The sequence below is a fragment of the Homarus americanus genome, unplaced genomic scaffold (genome assembly GCF_018991925.1).
Source record: "Homarus americanus isolate GMGI-L3 unplaced genomic scaffold, GMGI_Hamer_2.0 scaffold28, whole genome shotgun sequence".
Lineage (NCBI taxonomy): Eukaryota > Metazoa > Arthropoda > Malacostraca > Decapoda > Nephropidae > Homarus > Homarus americanus.
Genome location: NW_024742238.1, coordinates 4662463 through 4678010, shown reverse-complemented (window position 1 = coordinate 4678010; position 15548 = coordinate 4662463). Strand labels below are relative to the sequence as shown.

The 15548-nt window shown below is 44.0% G+C and overlaps 2 protein-coding genes across 6 annotated transcripts; both read right to left on the bottom strand.

Annotated features, from left to right (window-relative positions):
• Positions 1-325: 325 nt before the first annotated feature.
• Positions 326-3493, bottom strand: LOC121876536 (vitelline membrane outer layer protein 1-like). 4 transcript variants are annotated; one of them, XM_042381725.1, is made up of 5 exons: positions 3199-3493; positions 2279-2445; positions 1926-2082; positions 1461-1646; positions 326-628 (listed from the first exon to the last, which is right to left on the bottom strand). In XM_042381725.1, exons 1-5 carry the CDS (start codon positions 3239-3241, stop codon positions 525-527), a joined length of 657 nt encoding a protein of 218 aa, XP_042237659.1. In that variant the 5' UTR covers positions 3242-3493; the 3' UTR covers positions 326-524. The 4 variants fall into 4 exon arrangements, with proteins under 4 accessions (XP_042237659.1, XP_042237661.1, XP_042237658.1 ...); XM_042381727.1 differs by having other exon boundaries at positions 2279-2418; positions 3199-3478; XM_042381724.1 differs by lacking the exon at positions 3199-3493 and adding an exon at positions 2848-3087.
• A 1083-nt stretch (positions 3494-4576) lies between these two features.
• LOC121876535 lies at positions 4577-11763 on the bottom strand. Of its 2 annotated transcripts, none has more exons than XM_042381722.1 (7): positions 11263-11763; positions 10960-11063; positions 10099-10311; positions 8650-9747; positions 7852-8036; positions 7207-7534; positions 4577-6803 (listed from the first exon to the last, which is right to left on the bottom strand). In XM_042381722.1, the coding sequence occupies exons 2-7, from the start codon at positions 11042-11044 to the stop codon at positions 6079-6081; spliced, it is 2634 nt and encodes an 877-aa protein (XP_042237656.1). In that variant the 5' UTR covers positions 11045-11063; positions 11263-11763; the 3' UTR covers positions 4577-6078. The 2 variants fall into 2 exon arrangements, with proteins under 2 accessions (XP_042237656.1, XP_042237657.1); XM_042381723.1 differs by having other exon boundaries at positions 10960-11060.
• Between the last annotated feature and the right edge of the window lie 3785 nt (positions 11764-15548).

The following is a 15548-nucleotide window of genomic DNA, read 5'->3' as shown; positions in this document are numbered from 1 at the left end:
CATCTTCTAGTAAACTTATACGCTAGTGAACCAGGTGAGTATATAGGTGACCATTAGTTTTTTGAGTTGCTTACGCATTGTATAAAAGGAAAGCGTACAGTACATTTCTTCAGTTTCATAATTTATTGAAACTAAAAAACAAAACAAATATTACCCTGGCCACAAATAAACTCAACTAATATTAATGTCGATATTAGTAACAGCTTAGGTTGCTTCAACTGTTTATTGATTTTATATGATGGCAGTTGCCACTTCCTAAAGGAGCCTGCTGAGAGGAACAAAATCTGCCAAACAATTTTCTGTGTTGGTGAATGCAAAAATGGAGAAGCTTCAAGTCTTTATTTCAGGTTTCTTTCAAAAAGGTGAAATATTATTTCTACTATTTGCCTGACCATACTTTTGATTTTTTACTCGTGTCAACTGTTGACAGTGGTTGCTGGGAGACGTCTGTGAGAAGACTCAGTTCCAGTGGGAGGTGAAGTCATCTAAGGGTGTGGAGGTCACTCCGGGAGTTGTGAGGTCACCTAAGAGGTCGTGTCACAACAAAACATGCGCACATCGTTCAGAGCTGTGTCATCTGTAGCAGTTTCAGCCTCGACGCGGGTCTCGATGCCACATATTACCCAACCTGTTAGAATGGAATACACCGTAGTTTTGTGCACTGTATAAATATATATTTTTTATTCCTTTATGTTATTTTGGGGAGAATTATACTTATAATATTAATGGCGTAGTTTTCTCTTCAAAAGCTTTAAGTATTCAGTCAGTTGAGTATTAAGTGAATATTATTCCTCCTAATTAATTGGTTAAGGTTTTGTAAACGTCATATGACGACCTTGTCAGATAAAGCATTTTGTATATGAAAACATCAATATTAACACCAAGGAAAGAGGAAATCTTTAACAAGGTTTTTATCCGCAAAGAAAGATTGTAAGAATGATATGAAATGATCCATCAGTATAACTCGGGTCGAGCACATGTACACAAGACTGCCTCAGCCCGCCTCAAGTCATCTTCTCGCAGCTGAGACTTAAATCTTTCAGGTTTTTGTACGACATATTAATTTAGCTCAAATAAATGAGTGGTGAAAATATGTTCAAAAGATAATAACATAGGATATGATATGAGATCCTGTTACAGAGGAAGCAACATCCCTACACCCACACATCAGAGGAACCATTTTAGTGAACGTGTAAGTGAAGAAGCGACAGTGTATTGTACAACGTTTGTAATGGTAGATATCCGAAAAGTGTTGGTCTGTCACAGTATAATATATTCATTACTATTGTGACCTCATTATCCTAATAAACGTTCTACTTAGGATTATTATTAATTGACAGGCGTCTCAGTTGCCATCGATCACTATTCACTGTCATATGCTCATATATTTCTATTTGATCACAACGAAGATAATTTCTACACAAAGGAGAGTTAAGTACAATGTAAACAAGACTTCTTACCATCAGGACAATCAGCATAGTCACTCCAGTATCCCCAGTGGTTGCCGCCGCCGTTCAGGGTCTCGGTGCTCCAGTTACACTGCATCTCCAGGTCATTGGCAGCTGTGTCGTCCTCGATTATGCCCTGATATTCCTCACTCTTCATTTTCAGGCCCGTTAAGAAACCCTGAAAACACTCTCTCTTACCTGGCGAAGCGGGAGAAACTCTCACTCGGCTGTAACAAACTGACAGCTAATTTACCAACCTTAAAGCCACCAGAGAAAAGAAGGGTGGAATTAAAAATTCATTTCATGGCATTAATCTGTATTATAACAACCAAATTCTCATATTTTTAGTCCTTACAAAGACCAAAGGAGGCGCTATACTGCATCTTGTTTTTCACTCGGTATGCATAAAAAATTCCCGTAATAGTTCACATGCGCATCAGTAAAACTCCAAAAATATGAACAAGGTGGAAGTCTTACCCCGCCAGTCTCCCCACCGCTGGACGGTGGAGGTGATGGTGTATTCCCCAGCGTCCACCTTAGGCGAGATACCGTCATGGCCGACATCACCCGGGGCGCGGCAGTACAACATGATGCCGTTTATGGATGTGTCGTCGACGGCGCCCTCTGACTCTACCTGCGGTAAACACCCTCAGGTAACCTTTATCTGCAGATCTGTTAATTGCTCTATTTGCCAAGAGTAAATATTTAAAACACTCAACCCTTCCTCTCATACATGATATTTCTCCGCGTGAAACTTCCTAAATTAGTGGTAATATTAAAATCAGTTTATTATAGGGAAAGCTTAGGTTCCAGATTAGGTTCTATCCCACCTTGATGTTGAAGCCGTAGGCGTAGGTTCCTGTAGGACAGTAGGCCTTAGGGCCCCAGACTCCCCAGCTCATGGCCCAGTCCAGCGTCAGGGTTAAGTAGTTGTCGCCCACGGGGTTCTCCTCCCCCCCAGCCCCCATACCTGTTGCCACACATAGGTCAACGGTCACTGATAGAAAGACAATATAAAGTAAAAGGGAATAATTAGAGGAAGAACTGTGGGATCATATGAAGGTCCTCCCCCCTCCAGAGTAGCCAACAGAAGAATCTCCCTGACTCACCCTGTTCTAACTGATGGATTGCTTTTCCTCACTAGTTTTGGTACCGTAAGTCAACCAAGGAATGTATTCAGGACATACAAATAAAACATAAGCCTAATAATTATAGTAAAGAGTGTATGTAGATGCAATATAGAATTGGTTACGGTACGTTAGCTTAGGGGCTCACTTTACCTAACCTCTCACTAAGTAAAAGTAATCCCCACCTCCCTGCGACCTGTCACTGACCACATTACTCCAGTGTTAGATCAAGGTGATCAACTGAATACTATGCACCCAGATAGCATACGTACATCTGAAGAATCCCCCCCTTCCCCCAACGCGACCTGGGGGAGGGGCGGGGGGGAGATTCTTCATGTGATCCGAAGTGTGTTAGATGGGAAGGAATCGTGGAGGCGTTGGTGGTGGTGGAGCAGGTGGTGGTTGTGTTGGTGGTCGTTGTGTTAGTGGAGGTGGTAGTGGTTGCAAGCTAGAGTTGCCAGAGATGGCTGGAGGTGTGATAAATCGTGAGAAGACGTTCACCTGTTCTTGAAAAGTTAATGTGGGCCAGTCTGTGTTGAGGGGGGGGGGGTGACAGTGGTACACACACACAAGAGGAAACCATATCATGTATAACGCAACAGAAAAACTCAGCGCCAACTTACCCAACAGACAGACACACACAGCTGACCACCAGAAAGCTGCCATGATGATGATGATGGAGGAGAATATGCGGTAGCGGCGGCCACACCCAGTATATATACCCACCTGCAGGTATCCTTGTGACACACTCACGCAGTTGGTTCAAAACACCAGCTGGTCAGGTTCCCAACACAAACAGATATTTTCAGAGCCTCCAGCTCCAGGATAATGTGATTCTTATCCTCTTGGTCGTTCACCACACCTGTGTCAGCACGGCCCGGTTCTGACCTACACAGTACAACAGTTGTCATGGTGACCTACCTAAAACACACACTTGTGAGGAAGACACCCCTCAGATACTGCACACCATCGTTGACAAATGGTGTAGAAGTTACCAATTTTGGGGCAGACTCTTACATTCGACCTCAGTAAGTACTGGAGGTCCTGGGAGGAGGTTTGTGGGGGGTAAGATACCGATGGGATGGCCTGGGGGGTACTTGGGTTGGATTGGGGGATGAGGTGATTGTGGGTCGTAGGGAGAAGCATCAGATACTCATAGCTTCATACGTTCATTGTTACCACTTAACTAGAGCCATTAGGAGAACACGTCTAACTGGTTCATTTAAAGCAATGAGAAGATATGTCGAAATTGACCTAAGAATAAACTATAACTTAGAGTTTTATTTTAATTAGGTGTAAAAGTAATCTTACGAGTTTCTGAGTTCCTGAGAATTCGGAAAAAAATGCCGTACGTATCTAGTTGCCGTGAAACTTGCCCGAGGTGAGAACTGACCAGGTGTAACGGGCATACGTACTCGGAGGGGTGGATCATGGAGGTTATACACTTCTCTATACACCTTTACCGTAGGCACTGTATAGATGAAATATTTACACAAGTTTGAATTAACAGACAAACTGAAAAGCTAAATAAAATCCCCAGAGAAAAAAAAAGAGAAAAATATCACAACTAGATTCTTCATTGTAAACAAAGAAGATACTGTAGTGTACTGTACCTCCGTAGAACACAAACTCAGTAGTGACGTCGTTGGTACAGACTCACCCTAAAGTTCGTTAACTCTCCCAGCCACTTATGTGAACAGACCAGCACTGCTTGTGAACAGCCATTCAGGGTTAGTTCAGTGTCGTGGGCATAACATTGGCCACAGATGGGTGAGGAAGTCAGTTTGGTAGTTCGGCGACTCGTGAAAAGTGATCGTCTAAGGTACTGTAAAAACAAACATTCTCAAGTGTTACTCCGTATTACTATTATATAATACTTCCACTCAAAAGTCTTCAAAACGCCCGAAGGAAACAATATCTGGGGTGCCTAATGTTTATGTGATCCGTTTAAACATATCTGTAACATCAGTCTGAGATAACATACGTGGCAGAAATACCTTGTTAACATTGACACTTTATTTTGTATACATTCAGTAACACATAGACCAGAACCGTGAGTATTATTCAGGTATAATGTATCACCTCTACATGGTGGCCACACTACCAATATAATTCAGTGTAGAAATCTAAACACGATACAAACAAGTGTCTGGGAATTGTTAAGTGTTGGTGTGTCTGCTGCAGCAGCGATATGTTTACTAAACTGGGTAGGTCTACTGAGGATATGATAGAATAGCACAAAGGTGGTTTATCTTCTTCCATAATAAAAACGACATTTCATGAAAATAATTTTTAGTACAGAATATTTTTATATTAAATAGTGCGTAAATATGGTGTAAAATAGAGAAATGAATAAGTAAATAAAGACACGTTAAATATCTTGAGTGTAGGGTATATAAACCCTTAAAGAAGTGTATTACTTTCTTTAAATTTACCCGAATGGTTCTAAAACACATCATTATAATCTACTACAAACCAAAACAACAACTGTTAAGAGCCATCACCGTGTGGCTCACGTGTGGTCCTGGTGTTTGTCGTGAAGTACACACACAAGCCTGTGGACAATATACTTTGAGGCCGGATTAAAAGACAGAGTTTACATGAGATAAATGGCCTAAACTATTGAATACATATTACTTATGTTTTAGTAAGGAGGTACAAGATGTCTTATTAATGTGTTGTAATACTGTTCAATATTTATATCACATAGCAAAAACAATTATAATTTCACTGAGGCTCATTCACTGTGGGAACTACAGACGTGTAAGTGGGCCACAGAGGCCCGCCAGTTCGTTAGTGGCAGTGTGGATACAGTACATTGTATACTAAGCCTTCGGTACACAACGAGGTAGCACAGTCGGTACTGCATTCGACCGACCTCACTTCCCCAGCTGGGTGGACTGGGGGTACCCCAGGATCTGATTAGTGACCCTTAGGACAAGGGAAGAGTGCAGTATCTACTAGGCCGTGATATAACATTGTAAGGCGTTGTCGAAATTGTGGAATGAGTTCATCGTGCACACACACAGGCTATCCGGGACAACCCTGGAACAGCTGTTTAGAGGGACATTGTCATGACAACAGAAGGGCAGCTGTTAACTAAAGTCCTGCCTACCTTCGTACCTCTCAGGTGACCACCACACTTTAACAAAACCATTACCTTTTTTTCCTTTTACTGTTTACTATAATCGTCTTTTTATTAAGGTAAACTGTAGTTTAACGATATTTTTCGAAGAAAGGCGATGGGGGTAACGGATAAATAATTTCAAGTGCTAGACATTTATAAATATACTTGCCAGAATAGTGTGTTTGTTGATCCTGAGTGTAAAGGCACACAGTACAGTATCGTGTGGTGATCCTTAGTGTAAAGGCACAGTATCGTGAGGTGTTGGCTTGTTATGAGTTACTCACAGGTAAACAGTATCCGAGAGAACAAGAAAGAAGAGGGCGGGTCGTCGATAGGTTTTTTATACGAGTTATATAACCCAGTCTTCACACTCTCCTTACATCTCATTGACGGAGACGCCGACGTAGGCGATGACAAGGATCAAGAGGATAATGGGAACGACGATCTGGGAGAACAGGTTGGTCTTGCGGCTACGTTCTGGCGGTGGGTACATCACCTTCTTCTTGGAGAACGGCATTACCAAGTTGCTGCTTTCCCGCATCTTCTGGTAGTTGATGATCACCAGCAGGATGACGATGGAGAAGTTGATGAGAATGCACGCCACAAACCACGTGTCCAGGAGCTTGAGGTAGGAAGTCTTGGGCGTAGTCTCGGTGATCTGGGTGAAGAGGGTAGCCAGGACGAGCAGGGCGGTCAGCGACACCATGATCCGGTCGTTGAAGTCGTCCAGCTCAAAGTAGAAGGTAGAGTAGCAGATGAGGACCATGAGGAAGGTCGGGACGTAGGTGCTGCTCACGTAGAACCCCGACAGGTTCTCTAGCCGGAACCTGATCTCCTGGCCACTATGGCTGTTCCAATCGGACTGGACCATCTCCACGTGTCTCATCTCGTATTCCCTGAGGTTCTTGGCGCCACGGTACTCGACCAAGATGTCGGAGCCTTTGAAAGCCACCAGATCCTTGGTGAAGTACTGCAGCCGTATAATGAAACTACAGAGCTGGCTGTCGAAGGGGTAAGACACCAGGTTCATCTGGCACGACACTATCACATGATACGTCTGTGTCAGCTTCAGTGAATTCTTATCCCCCGGATACACCTCATCTGGCGGAGCACATAACAAGGTTATTCTTCATTAGTCAACGAGGGTAATGTACGTAGGTGCGTGAGTGTATGAGTGTATGAGTGTGTGTGTGTGTGTGTGTGTGTGTGTGTGTGTGTGTGTGTGAAAACGGTAAAGAACTTGTGGTTATGTACTTAAGTATAAAAATAAATCATTGTGTAATTATAAATTCCTTCATAATCTCCTGTGTTAAAGTAGACATAATACAGAGACAAATATCCTGACTATTGTAGTAACGTTTCTATACAACTTTAAGCATCATTACACTTTAAAAGATGTAGTGAGACGAATTAAGCTAAAATTCCTAAACAATATGTATACAGTAAACCCAACCCAGAAAGACTGAGGTCAGAGTAACTAGTATTTGTCTTTCCCTGGACTGACCTTCTCTGACCCTAGTGATGTCATCAGGGTCAGGACCAGACTGCATCACAGCCACGAAGGTCTCCCACTGCAGTTTGGTCTCCGCCTCAGTGCCGGTCACATCCTGAAAGATGATCTCCGGCCTCCAAATATTCTCCTCGTCGTGGATAACGTTAAGAGTCTCCGCGTAGTTCAGGCTCTCCATGTCGAGTCTGGGATCCCGCCAAATAAGGTCAAGACTCAGGTCAAAGGTCAGCTTCATGTTTCGGGTATCGATGGGTTGCATGGACAAGATAGTCACGTTGATGTGGATCCTCGCTGGCTCCGTGCCCACCCGTGCCGGCGGTACCTGACACGGGGTATGACTGTCTGTAGGTTTGTGGTTTTCACGGCAGAGTGTAAGGAACAGGAGGGATGGATAGAAGTAACGAGTAGTGGAAGGGAAGGAGCAGAGGGCAGGGGTAGGGCAGGTGTAAGGCGTATTGAAAAGGAAGGAATAAAGAACAGAAGGAAGGGGCAAGGGTAATGAGTAGTCGAGGAGCAGAGAAATGAGTAGTGGAGGGACAAGAGAGAGGGCCACGAGTAAGGGAGGGCCACGAGTAAGGAAAGGCTAGGAGTAAGGCTCAGAGGGAGGAGGAAGAGGGATATAGCTTAGGAACTACCTACCTCCTTGATGTAGTCTCTGGGGACTACTACAGCGTTACAGAGTCTCTCGTCGCTCTGGTCGGGGCAGTTCACCTCCAGGTCACATCGCTGCATCTTGAGGATACAGGTGCCGTCGTTGCAGGTGTACTGGTCAGCGCGGCAGGCGGTTAAGAGCAGCTCTGGCTGTGTCGTGGGGCACGAGTCACCTGAGGAGAACACCTGTGTCACCTGGGACTGAGACATGTAAACTGTGTAAACTGGGAATGACGCCTGAAGAGAACAGTTAAGAGGACACGCGCTTACCTTAGGACAGGGGTCACCAAACTACGGCCCGCGGGCCGGATCCGGCCCGCGACGTCAGTTCATCAGGCCCGCCGTGGTAGCTCCGCCTACGCTCTGACGTTACCATGGTTTCCATGGCTTTCGTTCTGGCTTGCAAGTATGGAACAGAATGATTATGCGGCCCGCGCTCGTCATTCTTTCAGTTATCTGGCCCACTGTGAAAAAAGTTTGGTGACCCCTGCCTTAGGAGAACGCTTGTGAGAACGTTTGTCTCTTCTGAGAGAGACGTTTGAGAACAGTTTTTGTATCTCAAGAGAACATCTGTCACCTGGATGAGATAGTATACATGTGGGGTTGAATATCAAGGTGGAAAAAAGGGTGAAAGTTATACAGCAGTAGGAAATATCCGATACATGCCATAGCAGAGTGGACTTTAGACCACTTGACTGACATTAAAGTTAACAGTTTCGTTCTATATCGTATTGATTACTTAAACTTGACTCAACAAAGTTCCTACAAAAGTCTAGGTATGTTTACCTGTGATGTTCCAACGTTGGAGTCCTAGTGGGTATTGCATAATGTTGGTCATCTCCATAGTGGCGGTGATCTTGCTAAAGAAGAGGTCCCGCATTACCCAGGTCGTGTTATCCCAGTAGATCTGGGTGTGGCTGATGCCGTCAAACAGTGCCTTGTTGTTCTTCATACCGTTGATGATAAACTGTCGGTTGAGCAGCGTGTCACCACACAGCCCCCGGAGCCTGAGTGTGGTGTGACTGGTGAAAGTACACACGGTACAGGTCTTGATGTTACACGGGTACACCACCCACTTGCCCTCCGCCAGCGAGTCCATAAACACGCAGCGGAAAGTGGAGATGGACCTGGCGTATCCATGGCGGAAGTTGTTATACTGGATAGTTGCGTTGGTCTCCAGGTTGATGTACTCCCAGGTATCGTCCCCACGACTTACACCGATCCCCAGCCACAGGTACACACCGTAGCCAGTGGTGCAAGTCGCCACGAGGCTCTTGGTGTCTTCTACGACCTGTCTGTTCTCCGCCTCACTCTCTGGGACGGCGACCATTCCCTTCAACATTTGGCACAACACTTGAGACTGGTATAAAGTGCGGTGCTCTGGGAACATGACGTGAGTCTTTGGGGGTTCCCCACACACTTCTTGTTTTGGGACAAAAAAAAGTTCAACGTCTCCAGAAGCTTGCCAGTCTTCCGTCATCAAAACAAAGGAAACTGTGGCTGTGTCGAACCTCCTAAAGTCACAGGAGACAAACTCGTTGATGAGCTGTTCTCTCAGAAACTGTGGGTAAATGAGAAAGTTGGCAATGTAGGCCTCGAGGCTCTGCTCGAGGTTGAAACCTTCGCCATGCAGGTCCTGTTCTTGCCCCAGGAGGAGTATTCCACCGCCCTGCATTATCAGTTCCTCCCCGGACAGTGTGATCACCTCCCCGCTGTAACCTTTAGAATCTACCATTAGGGTGTAACGCCAGGCTTGGAGGTCCAGTGCGAGGCAGATGTGTACCCAGGTGTGGAGGATAGAGAAGGTGAACACTCCCTCAAGCTCCACATGACCATCACCACCACAGCACACCACCACCACGGCCCCAGTGTCCCAGTTGACGTCTGCGGCGACAAGATGGTTGATTAAAAAACTGATAAAACACCTTGGTAGTGAAGACCCACAGTCCCTCGTGGGAAACACAGTTTGTAATAAAGTTGCTCTCTCTCTCTATGTATGTATATATATATGTATATATATATATATATATATATATATATATATATATATATATATATATATATATATATATATATATATATATATATATATATATATATATATATAATTGTCTATCTTTTAAACTGTATACCTAATTATTTAATTTAGTTGTTTTTGTCTCTATCTGTCTCTGCCTGATTGTCTTGAGTCTCTTATTCCCCTACCCTCCCTTCCTCCCACTCTCCAGTACTCACACACTAGTAGCTCATCTGGGAACTCTGGGACGGAGTAGCTGAGAAGAGGCATTAGGTTGGAGCGAGTGTGGAGGAGGTAGAGGTGGAGGCAGACGGTGAGGGTGGAGAGGGTGGGCACGGACTTCTTCCACTGGACGAAAGACTTGTTGTTGGAGACGCCCTGTGATTGCAGGTATACGGCGGGGTAAGTGTCCTCCTCCCCGCCGATCACATCTGAAGGAGATGAAGAAGGTGTTCAGTATGCTTGTTAATTCCCCATATTCAGGTGGTGGGTAAATGAGGATGCTGAATTGGGCAGTTATTCACTCAGCCGTTTACTTTCTTACCCAAGCCAAGCCAAATCCTGACTTTCAACATATTTTCATTCAAAATTAAGTACAGAGTACTTTCATTCTTGTTTGCCACCCAACCTACTTGCCAAGTTTCATCAAAACTGGTAGTTCAGGTGAGAGATATTGTGTGTGTGTGTGTGTGTGGAGTATAGAATCGGGGACGAGACCTGTACCATTACCATATTTGCTGGTAATCTCCTGCTATGAGACTCGTTTGTCCTCAAACAGAATTTGATCTTGGTATTTGTTTCGTCAGTTGTCACCTGATGCTGCGACGATGACCCCCCCAAGAGCACCTACTGTACACTGCCCAGCATCAGTATGATTACCAGAGCCTTAACACGGGGACTCTTTAAGTGACGATGACCAGAATAACTAGAATCTAATCACATAAAGGTGACGTATTCATGTAGTATATCTGATCATCATGCTATTTTTGGTTTCAAGAATTATTTCACAATAAACTATTCTTAGTTATTAATTTACGAAGCAGTTTTAGTCATAACACACGAGCATGCACTATACGTACCCAGCTGTGCCTGCGTGAGGAAGAGGGAGAGAACTAGCAGCAGGAGGGTGAGGGTAGCGGGAGGACCGTCGGCCACCGTGCTCATGGTCCTGCCTGGTTCGCTACTGGTGAATTGAATTGAATTGAAACATTTTATTTAGCCAGAAAAATACAGATACAGAGTGGATAATAATAACAATATTAACATGGCTCAACCAGTTGAGAACCTAAGCTCTCTTTGAGGCACCTGATATATACTATACATTTATCTCAAGGAAGTATTATGTAACATTTAGTATCATCTGTGTTGCGTCTCTCTCTTACCTTGCTACTTGACCTCGCGCTCTGGGAGACGGTGGTTTCGTCACCTGTGTTTGGAGCCTCTCTGTTGTTTCACATCTAGGATCTTCTTCTTCTCGTTCTTAGATTACCGACTTCGACTTTTAGCATTCGAAGATTTTTAGCCTTGTACCTTCTTTGTTACCACACTATTCCTCTCTGATATTTCAATAGTCTTCCTGTTCTTAAGACTTTTCTCCTCCTTTATATCCACGTCTGTGCCCGAGAACTTTTGGAGATTTGAAGGAATCTGGTCGTATATATCGTCTATCAAGTACTGCCCCGCTCCTTCACTTCTAAGGTCAAGCGCCTCAATGTTTACAGCCCTCTCATCTTACGCACCTCTTTAGTCTTGCGCCTCCACCTGTACTGTCACCCCGCACCTCCGTCCTCCAGGTCCCTCCAGCGTCTCGGGGATAATGAGAGCTTAGTCATGGTGCAGGAAGGGCATGGGTGGGAGGAGGGTGGGAGGAGGGGGGGGAAGAGGGGAGGAGAGGATGAGGGGAGGAGTGAGGAGAGGGGGAGGGTAAAGAGTGAGGGGAGAGTGGAGGATGGAGGGGGGGGGGGGGCAGTGACTGACACTTCAACCGTCTCTGTCGCTCGATATATCTATACCAGCAATAGACATTCGACATATGGTGATAAATAGCGCTTTATACCCAGAAGGCGAGGCAAGAGAAGTGAGAGACGTGAAGCTCAAGTCACCTTAATTACCACATTAAGAGTCTAATTAATATCGCTACTGTATTGGCTCCGATGTACAGTATGAGCTGCGAGGTGAGGGTCAGGACTGGGAGTGGGACAAGGAACAGGAGGAAGCTTTTATTAAGGCTAAGGAACTAGTACTGGAATATCTTTATCTGGCTCATTTGATGTGTCATTGGAGACTAGCGTGGCATGTGATGCCAGTCCACATGGCACAGCATGAGTTGTATCACAGGTTGGTAGGAGTTGTGTTTTGTTCCCGGTTCATGAATGACAGTGAACGACGATACGCCAAGACTGATCGGGAAGGGTCGAGTGTAATGGCAGGGATAAAAAAGTTTCACTCTTAAGACTGATTACAAGCCACTGTTAGGAGAGGATGCGCAGGGTTGAGCAGTGTTACCTCACACGAGGCTCCTGACGCACAGCCAGCCAGTTTTAATACATAAATTATTTCCTTATTTCTCTTCCCTTTTAACTCTAAAATAAATCTAATTTCTATCAGTTAAAGATTCTTAAACAACCATTTCCAACCAAACAATGAGAAACATTTTTTTTATTGTTTATCTTGGGGAATTTTCTTGAAAAATTAATTCTTGACAAAACAAAATACTTAGTTAAATTCTATCCACAGGTTACATGAGGTTAGTTTGAAATATTTTCATACTTTCTCCTGACGGATCAACTGCCTGCTGCTATATACTCACCTGGGGGACAGCGTAACAGGAGGTGCTCCTCACTCACCCTCAGAGTGTAGTGAGACAGCACCTCGTCTTCTGTTCACTCTCTTGATATATACATATATCAGCGGGTGTAGTAAACCACTGAATCATTTTAACGCTATTTAAAAATTCATATGGGAATTTTTTTTTTTAAAGGAGTTCCTCCCTGTTTCACGGGCTCCCCTGAGGCTGTTTTGTAGACATGGTGAAATGTCTTGCAAAAAAAATGTTCATTATAGTCTTGAATGAACTCGTCCCTTACAAGCTTCAATGACGCAGTCACTTCCAAGTACAGTAAGTGTACCATCAATCACAAAGGTGAGAGCAGATAATAAAAACGACAACATCGATAATTGATACATTAAACCTGTGAAGGGGAAGGATAGTGGGGTCTCTATTACACAGTTTGAGGCCCTCAGAATCAATGACTTCACATAGACGTTGAGGCCCTCTTGTTGTGGCGGCCAGAGCCGCTCCGCCACCCTGCCAGCTGGAACATGTCACGATAGCCAAAGCTTATTGCGTCTTTTCAATGCTGATCGTTAAATTATTCCTAATATTTCGTTCAGCCGTAACATCATATTGTCTCTCTGCGAGCTTATGTATATCTCTTATTAAATATGAAGCTGGTGGTACACTGGCGGTGAAGTGTGCATAGTCTGTTGTACAGTCACCCAAAAAGTCGTGTCGCCTCTCATCCTGAACCATGAACCCCGAGATTCAGACTCTTGAATCCGAAGGATTTATGGACAGACTAATGTATCAGTGTCTACTGCTTCGGGTTCACGAGTCTGAATCTCGGGGCTCGTGGTTTAGGATGAGAGGTGACAGGAATTTTTTGGGTGACTGTACCCTTCCTGGACGACTGGTCACTACGCCGACCCTCCCACCAACACACACCGTGGAACTGACAACGGAGATTGGAAGGATATTAATGTGAATATTGGCCAACGTTACTACTGATGAATAATGAAGATGAGATAATATCTTGCTTACGAGAGCAGAAATCTAAAGTGATAGGAGTATCCATTCGAATATCAGAATACAATAGGGAAATTAGTTTAGAATGAACAATCGCCTTATGTGTGATTAACGGCAGCAGTACGACGAAAACGACTAGGAGCAGCAATCACCTTACGTGTTATTAACGCCAGCAGTGGGGGGAAAACGAAAAATGGCAGCAATCACCTACGTGTGATTAATGGCAGCAGTGAGGCGAAAACGAAAAATGGCTGCAATCACCTTACGCAACAGAGCCAGTACATGCCCAGTACTTGTCAACAGTGTGTAACAGAGAGCCAGAACACGCCCAGTTCTTGCCAACAGTAACAGAGGCAATACATGCCCAGTACTTGTCAACAGTGTGTAACAGAGAGCCAAAACATGCCCAATACTTGCCAACAGTAACAGAGGCAATACATGCCCAGTACTTGTCAACAGTGTGTAACAGAGAGCCAGTACATGCCCAATACTTGCCAACAGTAACAGAGAGCCAGAACATGCCCAGTACTTGTCAACAGTGTGTAACAGAGAGCCAGAACATGCCCAATACTTGCCAACAGTAACAGAGCCAGTACATGCCCAGTACTTGTCAACAGTGTGTAACAGAGAGCCAGAACATGCCCAGTTCTTGCCAACAGTAACAGAGGCAATACATGCCCAGTACTTGTCAACAGTGTATAACAGAGCCAGTACATGCCCAGTACTTGCCAACAGTGTGTAACAGAGCCAGTACATGCCCAGTACTAGCCAACAGTGTAACAGAGCAAGTACATGCCCAGTAGGCCCTACTTGTCAACAGTGTGTAACAGAGAGCATGTACATGCCCAGTATTTGCCAACAATGTGTAACAGAGAGCCAGTACATGCCCAGTATTTGCAAACAATGTGTAACAGAGAGCCAGTACATGCCCAAACACACATGAGGTACATATTTACCCACCCAAACACACATGAGGTACATATTTACCCACCCAAACACACATGAGGTACATATTTACCCACCCAAACACACATGAGGTACATATTTACCCACCCAAACACACATGAGGTACATATTTACCCACCCAAACACACATGAGGTACATATTTACCCACCCAAACACACATAGAGTACTTATTTACTGGCGCATGGCAGGCAAAGCCATTTGCCACTTTACTTCATTATCATCATCATCAAAGACAGTCAGTGCTAGTTCACGGTCCTCCTGTTCTCGCCCCTTTAAAGGAATGAGAGAAAACTTGACGAAATGGATGGTAGACAAAAGTATACTTGTATGTCTGTATGTATGGTAGTACACCTTTTCACATACCCGTTGAGACATTGTTACATAACTATTTGACAAATTCCATAACCGAATGAGAAGGACACATATCGAATGACAATCTAAAATAACTGTTGGTGGTATGTCATTCTCCAATTGTTACATTCTCAAACTATATGTACACTGTCGGTTTATTGTTCACGTCAGTCAACTTCATAACTCATGTCAATCATTTCCGTTAGCATGAACGAACAGTTATTTTAGATTGTCATTCGATATGTGTTCTGTCATTCGGTTATGAAATTTGTCAAATAGTTATGTAACAATGTCTCAACGGATATGTGAAAAGGTGTAGTGAAGGACCTTCACAAAATTTATTTTTATATTTCTGTGACAAGAAAGAGTTTAGGATGAAAAATTAATACAGTAATTATATATCGTACTGTCGAAATTTTACACAATTAAAATCTATAACTTGAATTTTTCTTCAGTAATCTGGATCATAATTCTTAGAGAATCAATCTTTAAATTTTACTCAAAACTTGTGAGAAAATGTCTAGTTATGACAGTGTCAGTGTCAT